The 27,271-nt window shown below is 42.5% G+C and overlaps 1 protein-coding gene across 1 annotated transcript; it reads left to right on the top strand.

Moving 5' to 3' along the window:
* On the top strand, positions 1-27,271 carry smad6b (SMAD family member 6b). The gene is made up of 4 exons (XM_084733823.1): positions 1-1,528; positions 5,220-5,276; positions 5,957-6,034; positions 26,369-27,271. Exons 1-4 carry the CDS (start codon positions 724-726, stop codon positions 26,908-26,910), a joined length of 1,482 nt encoding a protein of 493 aa, XP_084589949.1. The 5' UTR covers positions 1-723; the 3' UTR covers positions 26,911-27,271.

Genomic DNA, 27,271 nt, shown 5'->3' with positions numbered 1-27,271 from the left:
AAGAGGGGGGAGAAAAAAGAAAAAGAGAGAGAAACGGAGAAAGAAAGGGATCGGAGCTGCAGTTTGGTTTAGATCTGAGTAGAGAAGCAGGACCGGATTGATCCTCCTCATGTAATTCCAGCTCGCATGGATATTTTGTTGGGATTGTAAAAAGAAAGAAAAAGAAGTGCACTGACATCTGAAGAAGACGACAAGGATCCTGACTTCCAGTGCGTTTTCCTGGGATTAAATCGCCTCGAAGTACCTCATGCTCTACGTGCCGGTGTAGAAAGTAGATTTGAGGTTGTTAAAAGTCCGAAACTGTTTGAGGCTGCGAGTTGGCGTGTCGGGTTGAAGGCTGCTGGTTTTGGATTATGTTACTAAGTATATTATGTTATGTTATTATGTATCCCACTTCTTTTATTCGCTCGTAACAAACATATAAACAGTCAGTTCCGCCGCGATCCTGGATAATAAGTCATTATTTACAGTAAAATCAGCTACATGAATGCATTTTGATCGGAATGCTGCAGTGCATTTATTGCGCGATTTTGTTGTTGTAGATGCAACAAAATCGCCTTCAGTCTAATGTTGCGGTTTTGCCACCAATGCTCGTCAGTCGGCTGTGCATGCACTGCACGGCGTTTCACAGACATTAATGTTTTGCAACGACCGGAGAGGTGTGTGTAATATTCGGATATCCGTACAAGAATAAAACCCCCTTATAGATTTTCAAGTTGTCGTATGTTCAGGACGAAACGCTCAGGTCTTGTGCGGCGACTCTGGAGAAGCCGTTTGATCCCAGATACAGAGGGGGAAGATGGAAATGGCAAAACTAGTGAGGGCTGTAGGGACGATCTGTTCGGAAACAACCCAGAGAAGATTCCCAAAACGGAGCTCAGACCGATGACCCCTAGCGGGTCTCTTCTTGTTGGGGACATAGGGGGTGTGGGCGCCCGGAGCCCCGTGGAGAGCAGCGGCTTGGGGGTCACGTCGGACCAAGATGGGGGTGCGGTGTGCGTCCAAGAGCAGGGGAGCCCCCGCTCCATACAGGACAGAGAGTGCAGGACAGTGACCTGCTGCTTATTTAAAGATCGGGACCACTCCGAGCTTAGGGGTCCAGAGACGGCTCAGGGTACCAGGGATCCAGGGTCGTGTCACTTCGTGCTGAGGAGCCTCGGAGGACCGCGGGACAGCGGCTCTCCGGAGGCGCAGGAGGCGATGCCACGCACGGTGTTGGAGCAAGAACTGAAGTCAGCCACATACTCTCTTTTAAAAAGGCTAAAGGAAAGGGCGCTGGATACCTTACTGGAGGCGGTGGAGTCCAGAGGAGGGATGCCCAGCGACTGTGTTATGATTTCCCGGACAGAGCTGAGGTTGGGCGGCCATGTGGCATCCCCACAGCTGCTTGTGTGTAAACTGTACCGCTGGTCCGACCTCCAGCACCCTGCTCAGCTCAAACCGCTCTGTGAGTGTAAGAGCTTTGGGGCCCTGGACAGTCCAACAGTATGCTGCAACCCCTATCACTACAGTCGGCTCTGTGGGCCAGGTAAGAGCATCACTGTCTGTCTGAAAACTGTACAGGCCTGCCAACATGCTGCCAAGGTAGTCCATTAACAGATTCCATCTGTGTCTATCCTGTTTGTTTTTCCAGCATCGGTTGCCTCTAACTTTCTTGTTTTGAACAGCAGCTTCTTATGAGTTTTCATTTAGGACAGTGGTTTTCAAACAGGGGTCCAGAGACTGTTAGGAGTCCTTGAGACATTCAAGGGAATAAACAGGGTTGGCTGTTTAGATTGATTGTAATTTGTAGTGACTGTTGTTTAATCATTGATGGACTATAAAGACTTTATCATCTTCAAACCTAAAAAAATACTAAGAAGGGGGATTCCTTAAGACAAAATCCTGTCAATTTGGGGGGTACACGGTCTATCCTGCATCTGTTGGGGGGTCCTTGACCTGAAAAAGTTTAGGAACCCCTGATTTAGGATGCCACCCTACTTTTGAATGTGCCTGTGTTCTGTGAATATACAAGAAAATCCTGCAGATACATCTTAGCACTTAGGCCTGTTTTGTCCATTTGCATGTCTAATTCGGCCACATGATTAAAAAGAGCACTGAATAAGTCATTTTAATTGTTAACATGGCAAAAATGAACTTTTCAAGATTGTAAAACTGTAAACAGCCTTCAAATATGCTCAGAGAATCTGTCCCTATCTCCCTGTTTTGTTTTGGGTTTTTTTTGGGGGGGGGGGTTTGTTGTTTTTTTTGTTTTGTTTTGTTTTTTTGTCTGGTATTGTTTGCTGCATACAGAGAGATAGAGAAAGGTTGGCCGTTTGATTAAATAGTTAATGATTACTAAAGTCATGCTTATGGCAAGGTGAACAATAATAAAATCACTTTGAGCGAGGGATATGAGCCAAGGTAGATTTGAGGAACATAACCCAGTGTGGTGTTATTCTGATGCAATCTTTACTGAGTTAAGTATATTTGAGGAAAAATGCCAAAATGCATGCAAGATATTAAATCATTGTCACTTTTGAAAATTACAGTTGCCCAGAAAGTTGTGTTTCAGCAGTTTGATTCTACGCAACAGCATCACTCACACTGGCCTGCAAAGCCTTTCAGTGAAAGAGAGCGTTTGTTTGGACTGCTGCTGTCATTACAACTCTTCTAGGTTTAAGTCTTTTATAAATTCCCTCGTTCCCTCCACACTGTGCATGACATCTTTAATGTGTCTGAATATGTCAGTGCCTTCAGAGTGATTGTCAATAAATCCTTGTTTAGTTCTTACCTCTGTTTCTTGCAGGGTTATTGGCAGGTAGGCCGATCTATCAATACTATATGATTGTATACACTCACTCAGAGGTTTGAACCTGGTGCCATAGGTCAGTTCAGTTGGTGTTGTAGTGGAGGCTTGCACTTCATTTCCACAATCAATGAGCTATCTATGGCTGAACCCCCCTGACCTATATTAGACAGATTCAATTTTGGCAGGGGACAAGCCTGTGATTTGGCAAACCTTAAACGCTGGGCCACTCGACCCTGCTGACCCGATGACAAGGCGTGGTATCATGTGTAAAGATGCAAGCGTCAGTATTTCTGTCTCCTCACTGGCACAGGAGGTGGATTTTCCATAACATCCATGTTTACTAGAGCCAGCTGGCCATGACACGCTCTTCAAAGTCATAAGTCCAACAATATCAGAATTTATTGCATGCATATGTGGGAAACTGATGTTGATTTGTGCCTCACGTCTCACCATACTGTCCAACTTGATAAGAAGTGATTGATTAGAGCTCCACGTTTACTGATAAACCTCAGTGTTTGTTGGTTTGAATAGACTGTGGTAGAGAGAAAGAGAAAGGAATTTGTTCCCCCTGCTGAAGTGGATATCATGCTATGTGTGGTGAGTCTCTTTCCACTAAAACTAGCAAGATGAATTGTAAGAAGAGGGAGAGGGGCACATACCCCATATTGGGACTAAGGCTCGTAGTAGACATAGCTCACATGCGCTCATGCGTGGCCCGATAGAGCTGGTATTTCTTTCATGCTATTCAAGAAGGGGGGCTTTGAATCAAGACCTTAATCACTGTTTTTTTCATTGTTTGTAAATGTGGAAGTAAGAAAAAATTGAATCACATGAGAATAACATTCAATACATGAAATAGACATTAACTGAAAGACATTTTAATCAACTCAAAACATGCCCCAAAATAAGTTGTGTACATGTTTCAACTGCAGTTCAGTCTGCTTGTTTTTAACTTTATAATTATGTGTAAATAAACTGCTAGTCTAGCTTATATGCATATGAGTTTTTATAGAATAAAACAGAATATGTATGTGTGGCAGAGAGCTTGGATTGAAGTGCACAAAAACTTTTTCCTTTTATTTTGCCAGGCATTATACTTTTCGAATGAGATCAGTTTCAAGTTGCGCTTTAAAAGCCCTTTTGTCCTAAGGAGGTCCCCTCATGCTATTTAGGTGAAGGAGTGGTGATAATATACAGTTTGCATACTACTGGCGCCAGACTGACTAGCTGTGTATCTGAGTGACTGAGTTCAGATCCCAGCAATTACTGCCGCCACTCTTAAAGGACCCGCTGCTATTATGCTTTTCTCCTTCCCCTTTTCCCTGTAGGCGAGGTCACAGTGTGCTCACAAAGTTTTCTTTCCTTTGTGCTTCTTTTCCTTCTTGTGCAAGTTATTCTCTTCATTTCTTTTCTTTTTACTGGATAAAATCAAGGTCTCTGAACACAATGAACTTAAAAAGCAGAGATTTTTGCTCAGATTCATTACACTACTAACCAAAAGAAATGGTTTGTCTCTGTGGTTGTTGTGATGACTGCTTTGGTTAAGTAATATACGCTTTAATACCAGAAACAAATGCATACTTTTCTGTTGGCATTATTAGTTCTTTAATGAGCTTTTTAACAAAATGGTTACATTTTGTAGTGCAGACACAAAGCTCTAAGAGTTCAGTTGTAGTCTGATGTCGACTTTGAAATGGAGCCGAAAATGTTTCAATAGTTTAGTTATTTGTTGAAGTCTTAATGATAGCTTGTGCTAGCATGTTTCTCTTTGCTTTTATTAAGACTCATCACTGTAACTTGACACAAAATATGATGTTGTAAACAATGGTTTTTACCTTTGAATTGCTGTAATATGAAACATTGAATAGATTAAGATCTTTAGATGCATAAAGAAGAGTGTAGACTACATGATGTGTCTTACAAGGTGTTAACAGGTATTTCACTGATCAGCTTTGACAGCTGCTTTACTAAAGGGGCTTTTATCTTGTTAACACACACTTCTTATTTTATAGTATATTAGTCCATGTGTCCAAAATGTTTAAATGTAGAATATGCAGGATTTGCCAGTTGCTGTTTGTAAATGCGCCAGAAAGAGAGTTGATGGTTGAGGCTCTTTCCCGGGTCGTTAAATACTGATGCAAAATAGAAAAATAGAAAATAATAAATTGCAGGCACGTTGTCTGCAGATACAGACCATTCTGTACACTCTGTTTTGAGGAAAATCCTGCATATTTCACATTTAAGAAATGTCCAATTAGATCTTCTTATACCCCAAAACAGTTAATTCAAGTTTGAGTTACACAGATGTTACTTTCTTAACTTTGGTGACTTGACAGCAGGGATTGTAAAGTCTGATCAGACTTTTTATTCTTTTAAAGAGCAATTCTTCCCTTTATTAGGTTATTGACATGACTGTTTTGTGTTACAGAGTCACCCCCACCTCCTTATTCGAGGCTTTCCCCTAATGAAGAACACAAGCCACTGGGTAAGTGACAGATGAGCGCTGTGGCACCTGAAGAATGCTTTCTGTTAAATCCTGACCTGTTAGAGTTCATTTGAATTCTGCTTTTAATATTTGATTGTATGTGTTTTGACTTGTAACCAGGTAATTATGGAACTGTAATTACTTTATATATAATCTTTTTTTTAATAATTACAGCTATTCGGAGCCTGAAAATTGCAAAGGGCATGCCCAGTCTTTTGTTTGGGCTTTGGTTTAACAGGAATAAACAGGAATAAGACAGTGTGGTGGATTTTAATGGCTGTAATTGGGCACAGTTACTGACAATCTGCATGGTGGCTTTGAGATGAGACCTAGGCCAGCATTTGGCATAATGTCAGCATGCCAGCCAGAGCCGGTGTGGGTAGTATGGTGTGGGTAGTATGTACTGTGGGCTGCTGGGACTCTGGAGCCTGGCTGCTAGCTGGGGCTGCAAGCCTGAGTACAGCTGAGGTTTCTGGCGGCATTTGGGGGGATGTCATCAGGTAAATCCTGTTAGTGGAGGTGCCAGGTTATCCACAGTGGGATGAAGCCCAACATGGTGTTAATTGTTTTGAATTTGATCTGAAATAAGACTCACTTTCTTGGGCTAATGATTAGAGAGAAAAGCTGTTGTCACTATCTGGAGACTGAAAAGCTAATTTTTATCATTTTATTCCCCACAGATCTGTCAGACTCCACATTGTCTTACACTGAAACTGAGGCAGCCAGCTCACCAAACATCACACCAGGGGAATTCTCAGGTGGGTGTGTTTCTCCAGCTGTCTGTCAGGCTACAAATAAGGCGATTATATCTGAAATGTCTTAGGCTGATTTTAGAAATGAATGATTATAAGAAGTTTGTCATGCCAGAGAAGCCGGTCTGTAAATACTAAAGTAATTTGCCAAACAAGTTTCTCAGAGGACTTTAATGGCCTTGTGTGCTGTACATTTTGTAAGTAGTACAAGTTGTAGTGTATGGGGGCATTTGTTTTTGTTTTTTTGGGGGGGAGTTTTTGTTGCCATAGTAGCAAATGTGTGGTTTTTAACATTTTGTTACAACTATAGAAACACTGGGTAACTGCTAAATTATAATTAGGCTTTCTGAAGCTGACTGTGGATAGTGATTGGTTTGGTCAGTGGTTTACAATCTAATAATGTGTGTTTGCATTAATTACTGACAGTGGCTGATCAGGCTAATTATCAGCTAACTGTGCTTGTACTGTTTTGTCCTCATGCAATGTAATTATCACTTACAGTTATTGCACCATTGGCTTTGGCTTTGGTGCCCTACATCTCGGCCACGATGCCCCAATAAATTTGTATTTATCAAAGGCCAAAGTGGCCTTGCCATAAAAATGATTCAAATCCAGCCTGACATACAGTTCTGGATGATCAAATGCTAACATTTTTGTCCTTTGAAATACAGTATATAGAAGTAAGGAGGGTTCTTATAATTTAATTACATATATCAGATGCAACTTAAGTGCTCTCTTGACTTGACTTCGGGTATATTTGTGAGCAGCTGTTTGAAGTAGTAGGGCTGGTACAATGGCACATTAACTAGCTTATATAACTAAATAAATTAACTAATTACTGTATTACTATGGACACATCACATTAAAATGAGCTTCCACATGCTGTGCTATATATAGATGCAAAATATATAATATTTGATTACCCTGTTTGGACAGAATGTTGAGTATCCACATGGTAAAGATTATTTATACAGGGTTTAGGAGCTTAGCTTAGCTAGTTTGAATAATAAAGCACATAAGACAAAGGTTAATTTGTTGGATGGTTGCTGGCTGATGGGTTTGCATGTTGTTGTCTGTGTCTTAGTACCTTTGTCCATATCTGTGCATATAGCTTTTAATCAAAATAATACAATCTGCGAATCACGGTTTTGTCACTGAGCTTGCATGACTCTGGTCAGTGTTCAGCATCGTTTTGTTGTTCTGGCTTTGAAACGGTTAAATTAAGTCTGGAAAAAAGAAAAGAGAGGTATAATTACAGCTCAGTGCTCTCTTCTGCATAGCTTTTGAGTCTATGTGGATGAATACGCAAACTTACAAAGGTAATTTCATTTTGATGTTGCACTTTATTCTGTCTCATTAAGGGCCATTACGAACAGTCCGAGCTTTAAAGATAAAGGTTTCATTGTGAGCGGTGCAGAGGTTCAGCGGGGCGTGTGCGCTGGCCACAGAGCCGGCCTCCCCTCCTCTGTTTTTCTTTCAGAAATATTTGAGTGGGATCAAACTGTAATAAGATCCAAGCTCACTCAGAAAACACACACAAGTACACATAGTTGTGCACATGCATGTGCGCAGACACTCACATGTACAACTCTATCTAGCCTGGCTGTAAGTGGGCTGCAGGGAGGGGAGGGTTCAGGGAAATGGAGTTGCTCCTGTGAATGGGGCCACACCAAAGGAAGCGAGTAGAAACAGTCCTGTCCTCTGATTTGAAATGAAACACTCCTTTCTCATGCCTCCCCCCTCATACTACAACACGCATAGTACCATACAGACGGGGAGTCACAGCACTCGTTTTGGGGCTTGCTCCCTTGCTCGGGGAACAGCATTTCCTGTTAAAGGGTCTGCCATGGCTCAGAGGCTGGGACACTGAGCAGTTGACATGGCTACCTGGCAGTGAAGTATTCAGTCAGCAAGGGCCCCCTCCTCCCCAGTACACATGCTGTCACCACCTCAGCATGGCCCGGCGACACTCCCTGAGTCAACAAATGAGGGGCTTGTCAGAGCGCGCACCACAATTCCTCAGAGACTGTGGTGAGGAGGGAGGATCTAGACATGCTAGGCTTTGGTTTCTTCCAACTGTGTTGCTGCTTGTACGGGCCCGGCCAGATCACTCTGCACTGGCTGTGTCACATTCAGCTAACTTGGACTTAGGGAACGAGAATGACCAGTGCTCTAAGGGGTGGTAGTTTTCTGCTCTGTGAGCTAATTTGTGTCTCCAGTTTGTCTCTGATAACATTGTATTTGGACTGTGTGATTAGGGTTGGACATTGAGAACCGATTCCAAAAAAGCTATGATTCCAAAGTAGAGCTGCACAGTTAACTGGAATATTATTGAAACTGCAAGGCCAAGTGCAATATCTAAAGCACAGAAGCTGCAATTTTTTGATAAAGCAAAAATGTGTGGCAAAACAGCATTGTAATGAATTACTGTAGTGCTGCAGAGATGCTCTGACCCACAAATCTTGTTCTTCAGATGTAAGAGAATATTTTCAGTGAAGATTGAAATAAATTTTGATGAAAAAAATGACTATTCCCACTAACTGTATTCCATGTCACAAAAACAGTATAACAGTATTTTTACTCTATCATGCAGCTCTATTCCAAAGGGATCAATAAGAAATTTTAATTTCGATTCTGCCTATAGATTCCTTCACAAGGTTTACAAGGATGACATACTCTATATCATTACAGTAAAGTAGCCTAAGTAATCCCCAAAATATTCAAGAAACCAGAAAAGAGGCTTCCAGTGTTACTGGTATATACCTAAAATTAGCTTAGCTTATTGTTTCCACTGGTATTTTTTATCTGTGGTAATTAACATATCACAAAACTGATGTGAAGAACACAAGAGGATGCTCAAAGAATCTGAACTATAAATAAATCTAATAATCTAAATAATACTATCAATAAATCTGGACGTTCCCCAAGCCGATATATGATGGTTCTTTGGTTTGAGATACAAAAGAGTGTGCATATCAAGTGAAACAAACCATTAGCATCTTGTCAGTGATGCAGATTCTCCACCAAGTCTGTGTCCTAGTTAGTCAGAGCATATTCCATCATAAGACTGAACGCCTGGAGGCCTCCCGCTTAGTTCGGCTTTAACATACAGGCCTGTAATCCATATTGTCAAGTTATCCTGTGTTAAACATGTTGCTGACCTGGAGATGACTTCCCCCGTGAATCCCCCTGCAGCTCTCGTAGAGAGACTGGCTGTGTGTAACCGGAGTTGTATGGGATCCAGACTCCACCCCTCGTGCAGGAACAAGTAAACCTCTTAAAAGCAAGTCTGGGGGGCACTGAGTGGATGGGTGGGGTGTAGTCAAATAATCAACTACAGTTTGCAGCCCAGGGCTACAGAAATACCCACTGAGCATTCTTCTGCATCGCACAATGGCAGAGACAGATCGGAACTGGTTGGTTTGGTAGATAAGCTTGTTCTACCACACCAACAAAATATTCAAAGGAATTTAAGTAGTTCTGCTTCTGCTTTAGATTATTTAGTGCCATGTTAATAGGGGATATGTCTTTAAATCAATACACTCTTATGTTGTTAAGTTAATGTTAGAGTTACGTTTAAGTGCACATACATTTCTCTCGTCCCCCTGGCTGATTCTTGTACTTGTTCAACATGCTAAAATGTTCTTACTCATGCATTCCTGAAAAGCTTTCCTGTATGCACATTCTTGCATTAATGTCTTAGTTTGATACTCTTCAAACACTGTGTGGTCATAGACATTTGGAATAGGACTGATTTTGAAACGATATCTGATTAGGATTATTTTGATTTATTAATTGCAGGGCTCAGTGATCACTTGTTTGCCAATTAAAATGCCATGTAGAGCTAGTAAACTGAGCAGTTTACTTGCCTGACTGGGCGAGTGGTTAAAAAAGTACTTAACTAATTTGATAATCGATTGATTGTTAAGGTTATTTAATGCAAAAATGTCAGAAAATGTTTTCAGCCTCTTAAATCTGATCAGATCTAGTTTCCCACTTTTCTTCATATGTTATCATATTAAAGTGAATATTTTCAGGATATGATTCACAGTATTAGATGGATTCTCTTTTTCGTATTAACATGATTATGGTGTGATTTTTGCAGGGATCTGTACTGTAGTATATGTAGGTGACATTTAACTTAAAACGACCAGTTGGAGTTTCACTAAAATTTCAATTAATTGTTCAGCCCTAATTAAGACCCCTTTGAGCCTTTTATTAGACATGGTTGTGTCACCATCTGGGAGAGAGACAGCCCCACCAGGCACTCTGTGATGTGTGTTTACGTCATGAGTGGGACAGCGTTTCGATTCTGTGCATACATAGTATACCTTAGCGCTGTGTGTGTGAGAGAATGTGCCTTTGACGGTGTTACCCTCCCAGTCTGCCCGCACACCTGTTTCCTCACTCCCTGGGCCTTGTCGTGTGGACATCAGAGTGAAGCCCTTTGAAGCAGGTCTCATTGCTTCCTGTATGACTGTCTGAGGGGGTGTTTTCCCCCTACGCATTGACTTTATTATGTCAGTTACATTGTCTCTGACATTAGGGGCTCTTTATGTTTGTCCCTTCTTTATTGTAAAACTGCTCTGGCCATCTTGTGCTCTGTCTCAAGAATTTCAGTTACTGAAGTCTTTTTCAGAGAGACCAGTGTCACTGTGTGTAGTGATAGTAACAATATTTATGTACAGTAAATGATGCAGGCCATCCCTTTGCGCCTGGTTTAGACCACTGTAGGATCATGGCTCCAGCCTGCCTACATTCTTCAGTCATCAGAGGTTGTGTCCTCAGTCAACCCAGTGGCATTTGTCAGCATAACACTGTGTGTACACGCTCAAGTTGGTGTGAGTTGAGATCACCCATGTGAATGGAGGGGCTCCCTCAGATTTGCTGGGTCAGGTGACCAAGAGGACATCCAGAGTGACCTGAGTCACTGTCCTCTTTTTTTTTTTATTTTCCTCTTTTCTTCCCCTTCCTGAGAGCATAGGAAAGTTGGACTGGAGGAGCGGAAAGATTGAACGTTGTTAGACGTGGATTACACAAAGTGCTGGAAGAGCTCATCAGCAGGTAGTCAAGGTTCCCACACAGTAATCATACGGTGCTCTCCTCCGTCTGCATGCCTGTCTCTGGAGGAAAGGCCAGTGCTGTCTCTCTGGATGTCTCGTCTGCAGACAGGCACTGTGTCAGGTCCATTCTGGTATTGACTGATTCTTCCAGGCAGAACAAGGCAGTTAGTAGATAAATGGGAAGGACCCTGTGTGAGTCACACAACAGATTGCTCAGGGAAATTATAGTGTGCAGCACACAGGTGCTGGGACCATGAAGACACATCTGTAAAGCTTTTGTTTATACATTTGTAAGTCCATGTTTCTTCTTCAGGGAAGTCCAGATACTTACTGACATACATTCACATGCAAGGGCAAAGCAAATTAAATTGCGCAGTCAATACTAATCACAGCCCGCCTGTCTGTGTCAGGAAGAGGCCAGCGCTAAGCATCAAACCATTCCCTCTGTCTGTGTCAGAGACAGTGGAAATGCGTGGAATAATTAGACAGTCTAATCAAGGCATGTGATTCGTCTCTTGATTAAAGTAGATTAGACTGGACTAGACCCGGACTTGTTGATCTGACTTTGAAGGCATGTGATTCCACTTCTGCTAGGAACTAATTAAATAGCATATTATCTACTGCACACATCCGAAAAATTTGGGTATAGATTGCACCTCTGATTTGTTCTGAAATCTTTTGTTCAGTTTTTCTGTATTAGTGGCCTTGGTATTTAATGGACAGCTCTTTTAAGTTGTGCTCTTTTTTTTCTCTCTTTCATGATGCTGAGTGACATAATGTAGGTGACATCATTCATAGCACACCCAAATCCACAGGCAAATGATTAATTTATAGCATAGCAACCATCGTGTTCAGTTGAATACAGTGGAAACGGCTCATAGTGATCATGGTTACAGTCATCAAAAAGGTTATATGGGGGTGTCCCTATAGCTCAGTTGGTAGAGTATGTGCACCATGTATTGAGGCTGTCAGTCCTCTGCAGCGGCTGCTGGTTCAACTCCTGCCTGCAGCCCATTTGCTGCGTGTCTTCCCTTCTCTCTACCACCCTGTCCTGGCATATCTTCAGCTGTCCTATCACAATAAAGGCAAAAAGCCCAAAAGATCAAAAAGCTTGGGACAGAAGCACTCCTATACAAATTCTGTTTAAATAATCCACTTATGCAAATCAGTAGGGGTGTCACAATTTTCCAAATCCACAATTCGATTTGACTTTTGATTTTATGCTTAGGGTTCAATTTGATTTTTCAATTTTAAACTTTTTTTTTGCACTGACAGTTCTATCATTGTTAGACTCTCGAGTCATGATTTGTAAAGATCAGCAGATCATTTGTGTTATTGACTGATGACTGTCATTTACGTTTTCAAATTCTCATTGAAAAAGTGTCACATAATGGCGCATAAGCTACACTGTGTTGTCTTTGAAGTCCTGGACACCCCAAGTAAGGAGGAGTAGAGAGGAAAAAGTATAGCAGGAATGACAGATTCTACATTTTATTTTGATTACTGAAAGTGAAAGCTCAATTTGATCAATTTTTGATTAATATTGAAATTATGACACCTCTACTAATCAAGTAGTACTGTACTTTCATGATACCTCACCTTGCAGTAACCTGTCTGCAGCGGGCTACCTGAGTCTCCTCAAAGCTTATGACAAACTGCCATAAACGAGCTAACAAGATGCAAGTAGTTTACTCAAACAACGAACAGTTGGCTATTGATGGAGACAGAAAACAAATGTGCTCGAGGAAAGCACATTTGTAGCCCAACTAATACTAATATCACTACCTTGACTATCTGCCAATACCAATACCAATACCGTCTTTTTCCCTCTCTTAAACAACTATGCTGTCATTAATACATTGGTATGGATGCAGTTTGCAAACACATCATGCTCAGACTGAGAAACAAATATTTGACTTCCTCTAATGACCCGGTTCTGAAAAACTTTATTTTTTCACACACAGAACTTTTAGCAGCATTTTTGATTGGCCAGCCTTGCTCAATTATCATAAATGTAAATTAAAGTGCAACTTCATGCAAAAGTTTATATCTGAATTTTTAGAAAAAGGAATTATAATTCCAGCGTAAATCACTGGATATGACTCACCACCCAGTGTAGCCTGTAGTTAAGCATTTACATGATAGTTTAGACTAATGGATCGTATTGGATTATGCTTTTCCCCCCGATATCTGACCCAGTGACTGTGGTCGGTATCGGACCAATACTGGTACAGATTATCGGATTTACGCATCACTTATCTAGCTGCCTTGATGTGGCAGCAATAAACTGACTCTGCAGTACTCAGACAGAGGTATGGTCTGATGGAGTGACAACTGCATCAGCATGTTTGCGATGTCCCCCTCCCCACCTCGAGGCATGATCCCCCCTGCTCCGTCCCACAGACCCCAGAGTGATGCAGCCTGGGCTCATCTCCCCCTGCAGCCTGGCACATGGCCTCAGGTTTCCACCGCAGCCCTGAGCCTTCCCAGCGCCTGGCCGCCCACACTCCCTCAGGAGCCCCAGTGCTCCAGGATACGGGATGTGGAAATAATGTGACTCGAGTGCTTCCACCCTGCCTCCCGAAATCAGGTTTTGCGGATTGTTTATTTGAGGGGAAGGAGGCCTCAGACAAACATCCTGTTTTAAAAAGCTGCCTGGGTTTTGTAGCAGTGTAGGGCGGTGAATTGCCCCTTTGACAGTGGGGGGAGACTGAGGAATGTTGAAGAGAAGGCCAGCATCTCGGGGGACATGAGGGGGCTCTCCTCATCCGTTTGTCATGTCCAGTCTGCAGAGTCCATTTTAAGCTGGGGGGGGGTGGAGGGTTGCAGCTATACATCCTGAAGGGTCTTGTGCTCTATTCTCTCTGTAGTGGTGTAGGGCCTGTACCCACAGTCCTCGTCTCAAGTATCCGTTCCTGTCCTGGGAGGCTGGCTTCCGTTTCCCCTTACGTAACACACATACACATAGAAAAAGAGCCATTGATAAGAGCGATAAGGCCATTTTTCATTTTCCCTTTCTCAGCATTGTTAGACTGTGGTGTGCCAGAAATGCACTTTCAACTTGTTATCCCAGGGGTTATGACATTGAGGATCCTCGGTGGAGTCTGCATGACCTAGTGGCTCATTAATATAGCATGTTTGTTGTTGTGTGTGGAAGGGTGTTACGTGTTTTGTACGTATCTGTCAAATTGCAATGAGGTCCTCTGGCCATTACATTAGAATGTTTTATTTTTTGTTTTCCAACTTCTTTTGGGTTTTGTAAGGACTTTAAGATGTGGGCCAAGTCAAGATTAACAGCAAAACACTTTCCTGAAAGTTTATAATAGAGAAAATTTGTAAGGATGGGCTGCCTGTGTCAAGCAGCAGAAATGTGAGCACTTTTTTTAATAGAAGTACAGATACTTGTGTAAAAAAGTGAAAAAAAAAAGTCAAAGTACTGAATTTCTTTACTCAAGTAAATGTGAAAAGGTACAAATTCTGAAGTGTAAAAATATGAAGTATCTTACTGAAGGACATTACAACCAGCTGTTTCTGTGCAAAGCTGTTTTTTTATGGCTGGGCAAGTGGGTCAGAAAGCTTCTTGCCCAAACTGACTTTTTACTTTTGAAGTAACATTTTACTGGCTCCAGGCAAGTAAAATGCTACGTGTAACTGTCGTGTTGAGGTTGTGTTACACTGAATTTGCTCTAAGAGTTGATTTTCAGTGTGAACCGGCAACACAGGTCCGAGACGCCGTGAGGTAATGTGACCTCTACGTGCGGAGTGAAAGTCATGCTAATCTAAAGCAGTCCTTGCAGAGGCCTGAAACCCCTTTATATGTCAACAGAAACTAGCCTGCTGAGGTTAGTATTTATCTGTCTCCGCTTGGCAAGCCAGTGTGGTGCCAGTTCTGCTGGGTGTTTGACTAACTTCTGAAGGGCTCACAGATAAAGATAAATCTATAGCCTCATATGAGTCTTTAAGCTCACAGTGCTGTGCTTGTCATTTTGGATTTACAGAATGTACTGTGCTCAGGCAGGATAAGCTAGACTGTGTTTCATTTCAGGCCTTACCGCACAGATAGAAAGCACAAGTCTGTAGAAATAACAGGTGTGCACAGGCTATAATTTTTGCCCCATATTCTACCTTAGCAAACAAAGTAAGTGAGCTAATCTTGTCGTGTGCTCAGGGAGGGCTGCTGTTACCATCTTCTCTTCCTTCACACCGCAGCGCTGCACCAGCCTCCACCAATGGCTCCATTCATTCAACTCAGGGCACAGGGTTACAGCAACAAATAAAGAGTGTGCAATGCCATTAAAAATGTAAGGAATGTCCAACTGTTAGTTTAGTGTTTTAGTGTGCCTCCTCTCAAGGCTGAGAGGGGGAACAATACTCCCATTTGAGCTGGCCACTGTAAATGTGCTAGCCTTGCAACGCCTGGCAAGCAGTCGTGAAGGAGGTGCCAGTTGTGGATGCTGTTTTTATTTTCTGACCATTTTACCCACAATTATAAATCCAGACACTGGCCTTGGCCGGCTATGATTTAGGCCTGTGGTCTGATTGCTGGCGAAAATAGATGTAAGATTTTTTTTTTTTCCCCTTCCTCCCCAGAGGAGCATTGACAGTTGTGCCTGAACCTATGGCTGTCAGTATTTTTAAAACTCAGAATAGCCGACGCATTCTTTGAGCCTCCAGAATGCTGTGTGTGGATTAGCTGTTGGGGCCCGTGTCATTCGACATCTCTACACAAGCCTTTTACAGCCAGAGGGAAAGGATAGGAGCTCATTGTTGATTGTTGAACAGTAAACTCCCAGTGCATCAAGGCCTTGTTAATTTTCTGTCTACTGTTCGTGTGTAAACCGAGAGACAGGGACTTGGATTTTTTTCTCTTTCCTTATCTTGTACTTGATCTACTTGAGCTCTGTCTTCATTCCACTCCCTTGTCCTAACATGGGGCCAAGTATGATAGACATAATTTGGAGCCTTTGATCTTGTTCCCGAAAGATGACGCCTTTTAAATCAGAGCAGAAAATCTTTATTTTGAGTGACGGTCCTGCAAAACACCCATGATAACATATTGTTTACAATGGCTTAGAGTATGTACAAGTATGTATGTCCTCAGGTTCTACATAAAGTACAACTTGGCAGGGCAGACTGTTCTCTGAGATCAAGTTTTTGCAAGTAGTAGTTATTACAGGTCATAAACATGTAAAAATTCTCATTGATTATGCTCCCCAGGGAAAATTGTATTTACTTTTGTAATGCGTGTTTCACTTATCTTTTATTTGTGTGCATTTCTGAAGGCTTGGCCGTGTGTCTCAGTACGTGCAGTCAGCCTGTCGCATTTCAGGGTACGGTTTAGATTAGAGGTCTGGCTGTAGCTTCCCCCTCTTCCCCTCTCTGTGACTGCCAGCACATAATTTACTTAATGAAATCCTGCCATTCCCTTTAGCTTCAAGATTTTTTGCAGATGTTGACAGGGAAGGACTTTGTGAATTATTGGAAATGTTCACTCCTGCATTTTTAATGAATGTCTTGCTTGTTGTGAACGGGCCGACTTGTCGGAGATGGGGGGAAACAGTTGTCTTTGTTTGGGGAGCTGGTGTCTGGATGCCCGCGGTGGAGCAGTGTGGGTTACAGCCCAGCAAGTGTTGTGATTGAAACAGAAACTCTGGTGCCACATTATCCTGACAGAACACATTCTCCTCACAGACTCTGATCCACTGGGCCGATCAATAGGAAACCATTGTTTGAACGGCAACTCTGTCCATCATAGCTGGTCCACCTCCCAGCCCGGTGGAAACCAAATACCCACCTTTCGCCTTAAATTAGTCAGACTAATATAACTCGTAATAATAGAGTTCCTTGTTATTGTTCATTTGAAACCAAGTCTCCAACATAGCAAGAGTATATAGGCCAGCTGAAGTCGGTTTCCTTCCTCAGCGTAGGGTCCTGCTTTTGACTCAAGCAAAAGTAGGAGTTAAATTAGAGCTGCAACAATTAATGGATTAGTTGTCAACTATTGAGTTTATTGACAACCATTTTGATAATTTATTAGCTTCCTAAATGTGAATATTTTTCTATGTCAGTAAACCAAACGTCTTTGGCTTTTAGATAAAGCACTATTTTTTTTCATAATTTTCTGACATTTTATAGATCAAAGAACTGAGGGAGCAGTGATATACCGATCTAGATCAATATGTTGATTGAGATATTAACAATCCAATAGCATGAAGTGAAAACATCGATCCATATTGGCATCTCTAACATATGCCTTTATTTTGATATACCCATGGCACGTCTGTGTCACCATTTCTGGCCAAGCACACCTCCTTACTAAACAATCAAACAGTGCCAGGGCCAAGCAGATAATGGCAAGCAGCCAGTCCGCTTGTTGCTCTTGCTACAGCAGTATTAGCAGCATCAGTGTTGGGTTGAAAAAAATGTGCATGCAGACTTAAATTCAACTGTGGTTTTCTGTCAGGAGCATGACACATTGACTTAAAGTAAGAAAGAGTATAAATAATACATACATACATACTACATACTGTGAGTAGAGGAAAAATCTGCTAGCTGCTAGGCTAATTTAGGTAATATCAAATTCCATAGGCCTAAGATAATAATGGTGACAAGAACCTTGACAGTTCTTGAGTAGATTTTATATTTTTGTTGCATGTTCTTGTTGTTAAGCCGTGTATTATGTGTGTTAGTGGAGTCCATTTAAAGTAAACTTTACAGCACTTTATTTACAATTAAGGATGTTTTTCTTTTATGGCCAAAATCAGAAAAGGAGTGACAGCTTTTTCTGTAGCTGAATGTGTTAAATGGACGTATGATATTGTCTCATATTGATCATCTATGAGAGACCTTGTGATATAAGCAAATATTGTGTCACTGTCCAAAGAATCAATGTAATATTGTATTGTGATGAAACCTGTGATTTACACCCCTATAAACAAATAATTTACTAAAAAATAATCAACAGATTAATCAGCACTTAAAATAATCGTTGAAGCCCTAAATTAAATAAAAGAATAGTTTAAAGTATGCATGTAAAAGTTTCAGACCACACTTCCAAAACTTCCTCTCTCGTGTGACGTGTAATTTGTCGAGAATGTTTCGTCAAATACGACCCCTGAAGGACAAGAAAGAAAGCAACCTTTTTGCTGCACCCCTCCACCCCTCACCGCCCTAACCAGAGTAGGAAGTTAGGAGGCACAGTGAGGGGAGGAGGAGGAGGAGGAGGAGGTAGGGGGGGTGGGGGGGTTCAGGAATGTGCAGGGTCTCCTCTACTCAAACGCTCCAGCCTTCTTGGCTCGAACCTCCCTCACACACACACTCACAAACAAACACACTCACACTCGCACACACACACAAACAGATAGGTTGTATGAGAAGGTGAAAGGGCACAGCCACCCAGCAGGATGTTCGCTGAGTGTTTTGCTTTCTGTGCTCTCTCAGACTTCGCCGGCCTTTCACGCTGCCTGTAGATATGACATTTACAAACATCCCCCTGCAGTTTTCACAGAGCTTTTACATGCCCTGAAGGACTCTCGAAGGCCTCACACTTGCATCACCACCATCACTTTATGTGCTCTACATCTCTGACACACATTGCAGAGCTTTCTTTGGAAGAAACTTTGAGGAAATGAGCTGCACAAAGAGCCATCTCCCTCAAAACAGTGGTCTCTTACTCACGCGCCTAGACGGCTCCTCCGCATTAGCCTCCTTAGCTTCCTGTTCTTTTTACACCCTCTGTTGTTTATTGATTTAATTTATGGATTCTGTTAGTTATCTGCTATCAAGGGTTCAGCACTTTTTCCTCCCTCGTGGGGTCATCTCAAAACAGAAACGGAGGGAAAGTGGAGAGGAAGTGGATGACAATGTAAAGCATTCCCATTGTGACCAGCCAGGCTTGGTGGCTGGATTCAGTTTCTCCGGCTCCCACAGCGTTTTTCTCCCGGCACGTAGCTCTCTTTCTATCTTTCTGTCTCTATCTCTCTCTGCAGAGAAAGGCCAGACCTCAGGGAGAAAATCCATAGACATATAAGAGCAGCTCCAGTTAGCGTGTCTGTCTGATAAAGCCGACTTTGATGGCAGCGATAGCCCAGACGCCAGCCTAAATGTGGCCTGCTCAGAGGTTATCCACTCTTAGAAATAAAGGTTCTTCCTAAACGGCTGACATTCTTCTCAGAACCATTTGCTTGTGAAGAATTCTCTTTTCTTCATCAAGGGTAGTTTGTAAGTCTAAGGAACCTTTTCATCCACGGCCCCGTTTATGGAAGGACGATGGATTGTTGAGATCCTTGGTCCTCTTTAGTCAAAGGTTCTTTGTGTCATAATATAAAATGTTTCTAGATTAAACTCATGGAATATAAGAAAGCTCTTGATAGAGCTCCCTGGTTTGGTTCTAGATAAAACCTTTAGAATATAAAAGGCTTCTCTGTAAAATCCCATGGGTGGATTCTAGATGCAACCTTTGAAATATAAGAGACTTCTCTGTAGGTTCTAGATAAACCCCAGGAATATAAAATGGTTCTTGGTAGAACACCCTGGGTGGGTTCTAATTAAAACCCATGGAATATAAGAGTTTGCTGTAGAGCCCCCTGAGTGGGTTCTACATTAAAACCTTGGAACATAAAAGAAAGGGTTCTCATTAGAACCCCTGGGTGAGTTCTTGTTAGTGCCCTTAGAGGGTGGAAAGGTTCTAAACAGGACTCCCAGACAGGGTTCTGGGTTGAACCATTACACTGTAGAATGGAGCTCTGTAGAACCTCTCATAGACGGTTCTGGGTGAAACCTTCCACAGATGGTTGCTCAGTATAACTATTTCTGTTGGGTTCTCGGTAGAACTCACTGAAAGGGTTCTAATGGAAGGTTTAAAAAAGATTCCTCCAGGAACCTAAAAACGTTCTCCTATGAGAACGGGCCGAAGAACCCTTTATGGTGTTTGTTGGCACCTTTACTTGTGTGAGTGTAGTGGGCCTGTAGGAACCATTGTCTACAGAGTTAAAGTCATACAGTACTCTGAGCAGCAGGAGGAGGCTTTGACTTCGGTTCCACTTTGTTGCTGCAGCTGTAAAAGAAAGTTAAATCTAACAAATTATAGGAGGCGGGAGGCACAGGAATGCACAAAAAAATAATTTGTTCTAAAATTTCACACACACAACCACAATGTACACACACACAGGCACACAGTCCTCATACCCCCCCTCCTCTCCACCAGCCCCCCAGCCTATCAGTTCATTGGTAGAGTCTAATAGCTGGAGGGGAATCTAATCCTTGGCACAGGATGAGAGACTGCTGCCCCCCCCCCCCCCCTCCTCTCCTTGCTGCTCTCCTCCCCTCGACTGCGCTGCTTAAAGGGACTGGCAACAGTGTTTTCCTTTTTTTTTTCCTCCCTCCTCAGCAAAGTTTTGGAGGAATGAGTTCATCTCTGCTCCCCGCTTTGGATTAGGAGAGATGAAGTATAATGGAGGTGGCCCCGGAGCTTGGTGGGGAGATGTTAGCACGGAGGGGAAGCTGTTGTTTGTCTGCCTGTCCCTGACACTCGGCCTCCCATTCATCTCACTCCAAGGCTGTGGAGCTGTGTTTACCCCGGGGCAGCTCTTTTCTGCTTCTCCCTCTGCCCTTTTTTTTCTCCCCCTCCTTTTCATGCTGTCTTTAAAAGCATTACTGGATGATCATCAAGGATTGCCATTGAAACTTTCAAGCCCCCATTTTTGTGTACTTAGTAGTAATTATCCAGACTCGCCCTCGAGTGCAAGGAACTCACAGCAGGGCGATCTGCTTTTTTTCCCATATGTAAACCTGTGGAAAAGGCTGGGGCAAGTTGTGTTTAACATAGGCATATTTAAGGGCTGTGCTAATGGCATGTTGATCTTCTGTTGGAAAAACGATTTAATAACTATAATCATGTCAGTGTTTGCAGTTTCTTTGGCACGTGACAATCACAGCAGCCTATATTATCTTCAGTAAAAAGCTACTTATACATGAATGCATCAGTAACCAGTAATGTCATAGTGTCACAGTTTTTCTGAAGTACTGATGATACTTTAAATACATTTTGCCAATACTTACATACCTTTACTTCAGTGACATTTTTATAGCACATAGCATGATTTTTATTTATAATGGAATATTTTTGTATTACAGATTCTTGTACTTAAAGGGATAGTTAAGATTATTTGAAGTGGGTTTGTATAAGGTTCTTATTCATAATATTTGTATTATATACAGTAGATGGTGATTGGCACAGCCCTGGTTTTAGAAGAAAGAGACACCAGCACAGAAGCTAAGCAATGTACTGCTGTTGGCACGGTCAGCAACAAAAGATATTTTAGCCACCTAAAATAGGTCTATCTCAAAAAAATCTGTATCAGCAAAAGTGTACACTATATTTAGAATATTTTCACCACTTTACTGTTAAACAGCCTTTTCTGACAGGAAATCACCATTATGAAAGCCAAATATCGCTCTTTCCAAACTCCAAAGGCAAAATCAGCAATTTACAGAACACGGGAGTTGCTGTTTTACAGCTGCCTTGATCGGTTAGTTTGTTTCTATTATTGTCTAACTTCTGTGTTTTAAAAGGATAGTTTGTATTCACAGATGTCTCACAATGACACAACCTAACTAACAGACTTAAGCAGCAGTAGATCACTAACTCCTGTTTTTTTTTTTTTTCTTTTTTTGGGGGGGGGGGTCTTTTCTTGCCTTTATTTGATAGGACAGCTGAAGAGTAGATAGGAAGGGGGTTGAAGAGAGGGGGGGTGACATGCAGCAAAGGGCCACAGGCAGGAGTTGAACCAATGGCCTCTGCAGAGGACTGACAGCTTCCACACATGGGGCGGACGCTCTACCAACTGAGCTAAACAGCCACCCCTAACTCCTATTTTCTGTGAAGTAAAATTACTGATTTCTCCTATGGAGTTTGGTTGGTTTGAGGAGAGCAGTATTTGGCTGGTATAACAGCAGTTTCATGTTTCCTGATGGCAAAGTAAAGCGATGAAAATATTCTAAATATAGCATAAATGTACTTATATTGGTGTTTTTAGACAGCCCCTTTAAGTGTCCTAAAATACCTTTTGGTGCTGACCCTGTCCACAGCAGGACATTGCTTAACTTCCATGATTGTATTTCTCTCTGTTTCTCCAAATTGCGGGTGTTGTACTTCATACAACCCCACATCAAATAAGCTGAACTATCCCTTTAAGTAAAAGCTCTGAACTCTTCCTCCACTGCTTATTATCTTCATGCGCTCTCATTTTTCATGCAGATGAACCTCATATAGCTGATGTCTCAATCCTTGTTCATGTGTCACTGTTTGCTTTCTGAGTTCCAGCGAACTGATTTAAGTCTGTGTTTGTTGTCAGATCTGATGTCCTGCTTTTGATACTCTGAATTCCTCCAATCAGACAGGCCGCGGGGAAACAGAAAAATCAACAATTTCACATGGTTTCCATGGAGCTCACGCCTTGTTGTGGAAATCAAGCCCTGCACACCAAATGCTCTCTGTTGTTGGAGTAGTGTTCATTAAATATCTCTGTTTACTGTGTGACTGTATTCAGACATGTAGTACGTGCAGTTGCAGGCGTCCTTTGCTACCTTTAATTCTATAACCGTGTGAGTGGGCTTGTTATATTGTGAGTGTTGTAATGTTTACTTATTTCTTGGTGCTTGAGGGAAAGCCAAACAGAGCCTATCCTTATCATATTGCTCAAACTCTATCTGCGTTATTCCATGTATTTCCTGTTTGCCACGGAAAATGTTGCAGAAAAAAACATTTTCCACAGATCTATGTATCTCCACTTTTTTGATCCTCGCACTTTGAGCCTGGTTATGTAAGGCATTGAGAGCTGATTAACTCCTTCACATGTTCAGATCATTGCCCCTGGCTCCAGGAACATGGCGTGCAGCGGTCATACTGTGGCTGCGTCCACACACTCTGAGACTGACACTAAGAGGAGAGGCTTTTGAGAATAAAATAACAATAATAACATTTGCTACTATTCTAATGGGTAAACGGAGCTGTTAAAAGGTGGCAGGGTTAAATGGATGCAGAGCACCAGTAATTGCTCCCAGCCCGTCATGGCTCCACCCTGAGCAGACCCTCTGAAAACCCAACATGGAGTTCAAGAGAGCTGGGTGTCTTTGCTGTGGTCAGAGGGGAGGAAGACGCACGCCCTACCTTCATCACCTCATGTCTGACTGTCGGGTTTGGCCTTGGCCTGGCCAACACTCTTAGAAATACGAGTTCCAAAGGGTTCTTCCTTAAGGGCTGAGGTTCTACCCAGAACCATTTGATTCTGATGAAACATTTTTTGAAGAATATGCTAGCCAAGCGTTCTTTGTAAGATTTAAGGTTCCATTACAAAACTTTTACATCCAAAGAACACTATTTGGAAGAAAGTATTGTTTAAATCCATGAGGAACTCCTTCATCAAGGGTTCTTTGTACCATAATATAATAGGGTTCTCGTTAGAACCTTCTCAGAGTGTTCCAGATAACAAAACCTTGGAATATAAAAAGGCTCAAGGTAGAAACTCCTGAGTGTGTACTAGATTAAACCATTGGAATTTAAAAAAAAGGTTCTCTGTAGAACCCCCTTAGTGTGTTATAGTTAAAACCGTTGGAATATAAAGGGGATCTTGGTAGAACCCTCTGTGTCAGTTCTAGATAAAAGCCCTTATAATATAAAAAGGTTCTCAGTAAAACCCCTGGGTGGATTCTTGGTAGCATCATTAGAACGTGGAAAGATTCTGAATATAACCCTCAGACAGGGTTCTGAGTGGAACCATTACACTATAGAAGGTTTCTCCTTGGGAACTTCTCATAGGGGGTTCTGGGTGAAGCCTATATGTTGGGTTCTAAGTAAAACTCTATAAAATAGTTTCAGGTGGAACCCTTATAAAACCAAGCTGAAGAACCCTCTATGGTTCTAGTTAGCACCTTTATTTCTAAAAGTGTTTATCACTTTCTGGCCACATATTATTAATTAAGCCTAACTTCATATCAATTTGGAAAAGGTAGATAAACATTTACAGAACATTTAAACATCACTGAAGAAATTAGGCCTCCTTAAAAATCTGAGCATTTGAAGAAGATTGAGCAGAAATCAGTAGATCTCTGGTTGTAGTTGCTGTGGTGATGTTGTTCAAACAGTTTGCCGATTGGTGATAGCTTGGTTCTGTTAAAGAGATCCTAATGAGTTCTTCTCTCAGAGGCCTCACCTCAGCACCCCCACCCAGCCAAAACACACAAGTCCAGGAGAAAAACACAAACACGCCAGCTGATTTTCTTCCCCATCCGAGCAGACACATGTGCGCACAGGCACACGTAGACGCTTAACACAACAGAGCGACAGGAAAAGGCCTGGCTCATGGTGTGCTCATTGTCTTCCCTCAGGCTCAGGCTTAACATCTGATACATTTCTAACCTTTGTCCTGCTCATTCCTCTTCCTGGTCCTCGCAGTCTCACTGGCTACCTCAGTTCCAGGCTACGTGTGAAAACTAGACACTATTGACCAAATTGTTTTTGCTTTATTCTTCCCATCTAAAAAGGAGGAGACGGTAGCCATTTGGTCTTTTGTGTTTGTGTGCACAGTTTCAAAGTGAGTTTACCTTGATGTGTGGGCTCCATTTGATTTGAGACAATAGAGGGCCATAAACAAGTTGGGGCTGAGTTCTTTGTGTGGCCTAGCCGCGCTGAAGTAAAAGCTGAGCTCAGAGTGGAGGAGCTGGAGTGTGGAATTCACTAATGGCACATGCATGTTGGGGCCCCTGAAGAGAGGGGGTCATTTCAGCCATCAGTGTGTGCGCAAACACACAGAGAGCCTGTCTGCAGCTTCCCTCCACCCCCACACGTCCCTACTCACTCACTCACTCACTCTTTTCCTCCCCCCTCTACAGCACAGAGAGCCTTGAACCAGCAGGCGTTTTGTCTGTGCAAGTCTGGTCAACGTTTTTGCTAATCTTTGTATAAACTTTACTAGCGTGGGTCACTCAGCAGAAAGGTTTAGTTGGGTGGGAGGTGAGCGAGGCATTTTGTTGCTGTGTGGATCTGCGATGCTCCACCTTAAAGGCGTTTGTTAATGGGGCGGGCGGTCATTAAGCCCTGAGAGCAGAGAGACTGAAAGGAATGGGGCCACAGGCCCAGGCTTTAAATCCTCTGTGCCAATAGACTCTCTGAAGCAAAATAATGGCATCACTCTGTGTGTGAGTTAATGGGAGCTGATAGCATGAAGGCTGGGGGGTCAGCGGGTCACGGGCTTGTGCTAAGTTGTCAGGGAGCTGAATGCCGTCCCTGGGCCCACAGCAGGGGGAAGAGCTGGGTGGAGGGGGAGGGGGACCCCCTGCCTGGCCCTCTCCCGTCACCCCCACTCTAGTGGAATGTGAAGAAGACGAGGGAAGAGGAGAAAGAGGCACCCTCATTCTGCAGAAGTAAAGAGTGAAGAGACGGATGTGAGATCATACTCTCTCCTCTCCTCGTACCACAGACTTTATGAGCAATATAAATGTATGACAGCAGCGTGGACTGAAGCAGCCTCTGAAAGCAGTCGACAGAGCTGTGTGTCTGCTCAGTACAGTGAAGATAGAAGTCCACCCAGGGAGCAGTAACTCACTGTGGAGTGCTGAGGGCTGTCACTGAAAAGAGTTCACAGACTGCAGCCATGAAAACTGAATTAACAAGCTGATTTACTGGACAGAAATGTTTAAGAATCAGATGCCAACAGAAAAAAAAAGTGTTTTTGTCTTAAGCTGTGTTTATTGATGTGTGCACAGGCAAAAAACAGACCTCTCAAGAAGTTTTTTTGTAGATTTTTAATCCAGCTCCAACACACTACTACAGGGTCTTATTTGCCAACTTTCAGTGGAAACACTGAGTGTAATCCTTCATTCATTTTAGTAAACATGATGTGTTTTGAAAGTGTGAGCAGCAGTGAGTGAGGCCTCAGTGCTGGTGCTCAGTGTTTAATCATTACAGTGCCCTCTTGAGGCAGGGGAGCAAGCTGCAGGTCTTCAGCGAGACTGACCTCACTACACTCTCCACCCCCAGGATATGTATAGTAGCTTGTGTGCGTGTGTGTGTGTTGGACGGATGTGCATGCAGTGGTATTTATACAAGGCTTAGATTTCAATACAGTGCCTCCTTCAGTATTTATAGTGTGGCCATCTGCTCTGAACAATAAAAAAAGATAGTTAATCCCTAAAAACTTAAGCCTTCCTTTTTACTGGCTCTGTTTGCTTTTGTTTATGTTTTGTTTAATGACCGTCTCTCTGTCTCTGTCTCTTTTAGATGCCAGTATGTCGCCTGATGCCCCTAAGCAGAGCCACTGGTGTAACGTGGCATACTGGGAGCACCGCACACGTGTGGGTCGCCTCTACACAGTGTACGAGCACTCCGTCAGCATCTTCTATGATCTACCTCAGGGCACGGGCTTCTGCCTGGGCCAGCTCAACCTGGAACACCGCAGCAGTACCGTTCAGCGCACACGAGGCAAAATCGGCTACGGCATCCTCCTCAGCAAAGAGCCGGACGGGGTCTGGGCATATAACCGCAGCGAGCACCCCATATTTGTCAACTCCCCCACCCTGGATGTGCCTAACAGCAGAACTCTGGTGGTGCGAAAAGTGATGCCGGGCTTCTCCATCAAGGTGTTTGACTATGATCGCTCGTGCCTCCTGAGGCACACCACAGAGGCGGACCTCCTGGACGGACCCTATGACCCCAACAGTGTGCGCATCAGCTTTGCTAAGGGCTGGGGCCCCTGTTACTCAAGACAGTTCATCACCTCCTGCCCCTGCTGGCTGGAGATCCTCCTCAACAACCATAGATAACACAGACGGATCCCACAAACTATCCCAAATATCATCTACCTAGATTTAATATAAAGTTTTATATATTATATGAAATATATATTATACTTGTAAATACGGAGTCATTTTTACAATGTAATTATTTATGTATGGTGCAATGTGTATATGGACAAGAGGAAAAAAACGGAAAATGCACTTTGGCTTATATATATTATATATATAAATATATATAAAGATAAAGAATCTTTCAATACCAACTTGAGAAATTATACAGCAAAATTAGGATGAGTCTGGATTTGGTGTATAGTTTTCATATACTATTAATATCCAGACAAAAAGCTAACACCATTCACACATTGATAATAAAGTATTCGCATAATAA

Source organism: Lutjanus erythropterus, chromosome 13 (genome assembly GCF_056507025.1).
Source record: "Lutjanus erythropterus isolate fLutEry1 chromosome 13, fLutEry1.hap2, whole genome shotgun sequence".
NCBI classification, from domain to species: domain Eukaryota; kingdom Metazoa; phylum Chordata; class Actinopteri; order Lutjaniformes; family Lutjanidae; genus Lutjanus; species Lutjanus erythropterus.
Note: the sequence above shows the minus strand (reverse complement) of the source record. Positions and strands in the feature narration are given on the sequence as shown.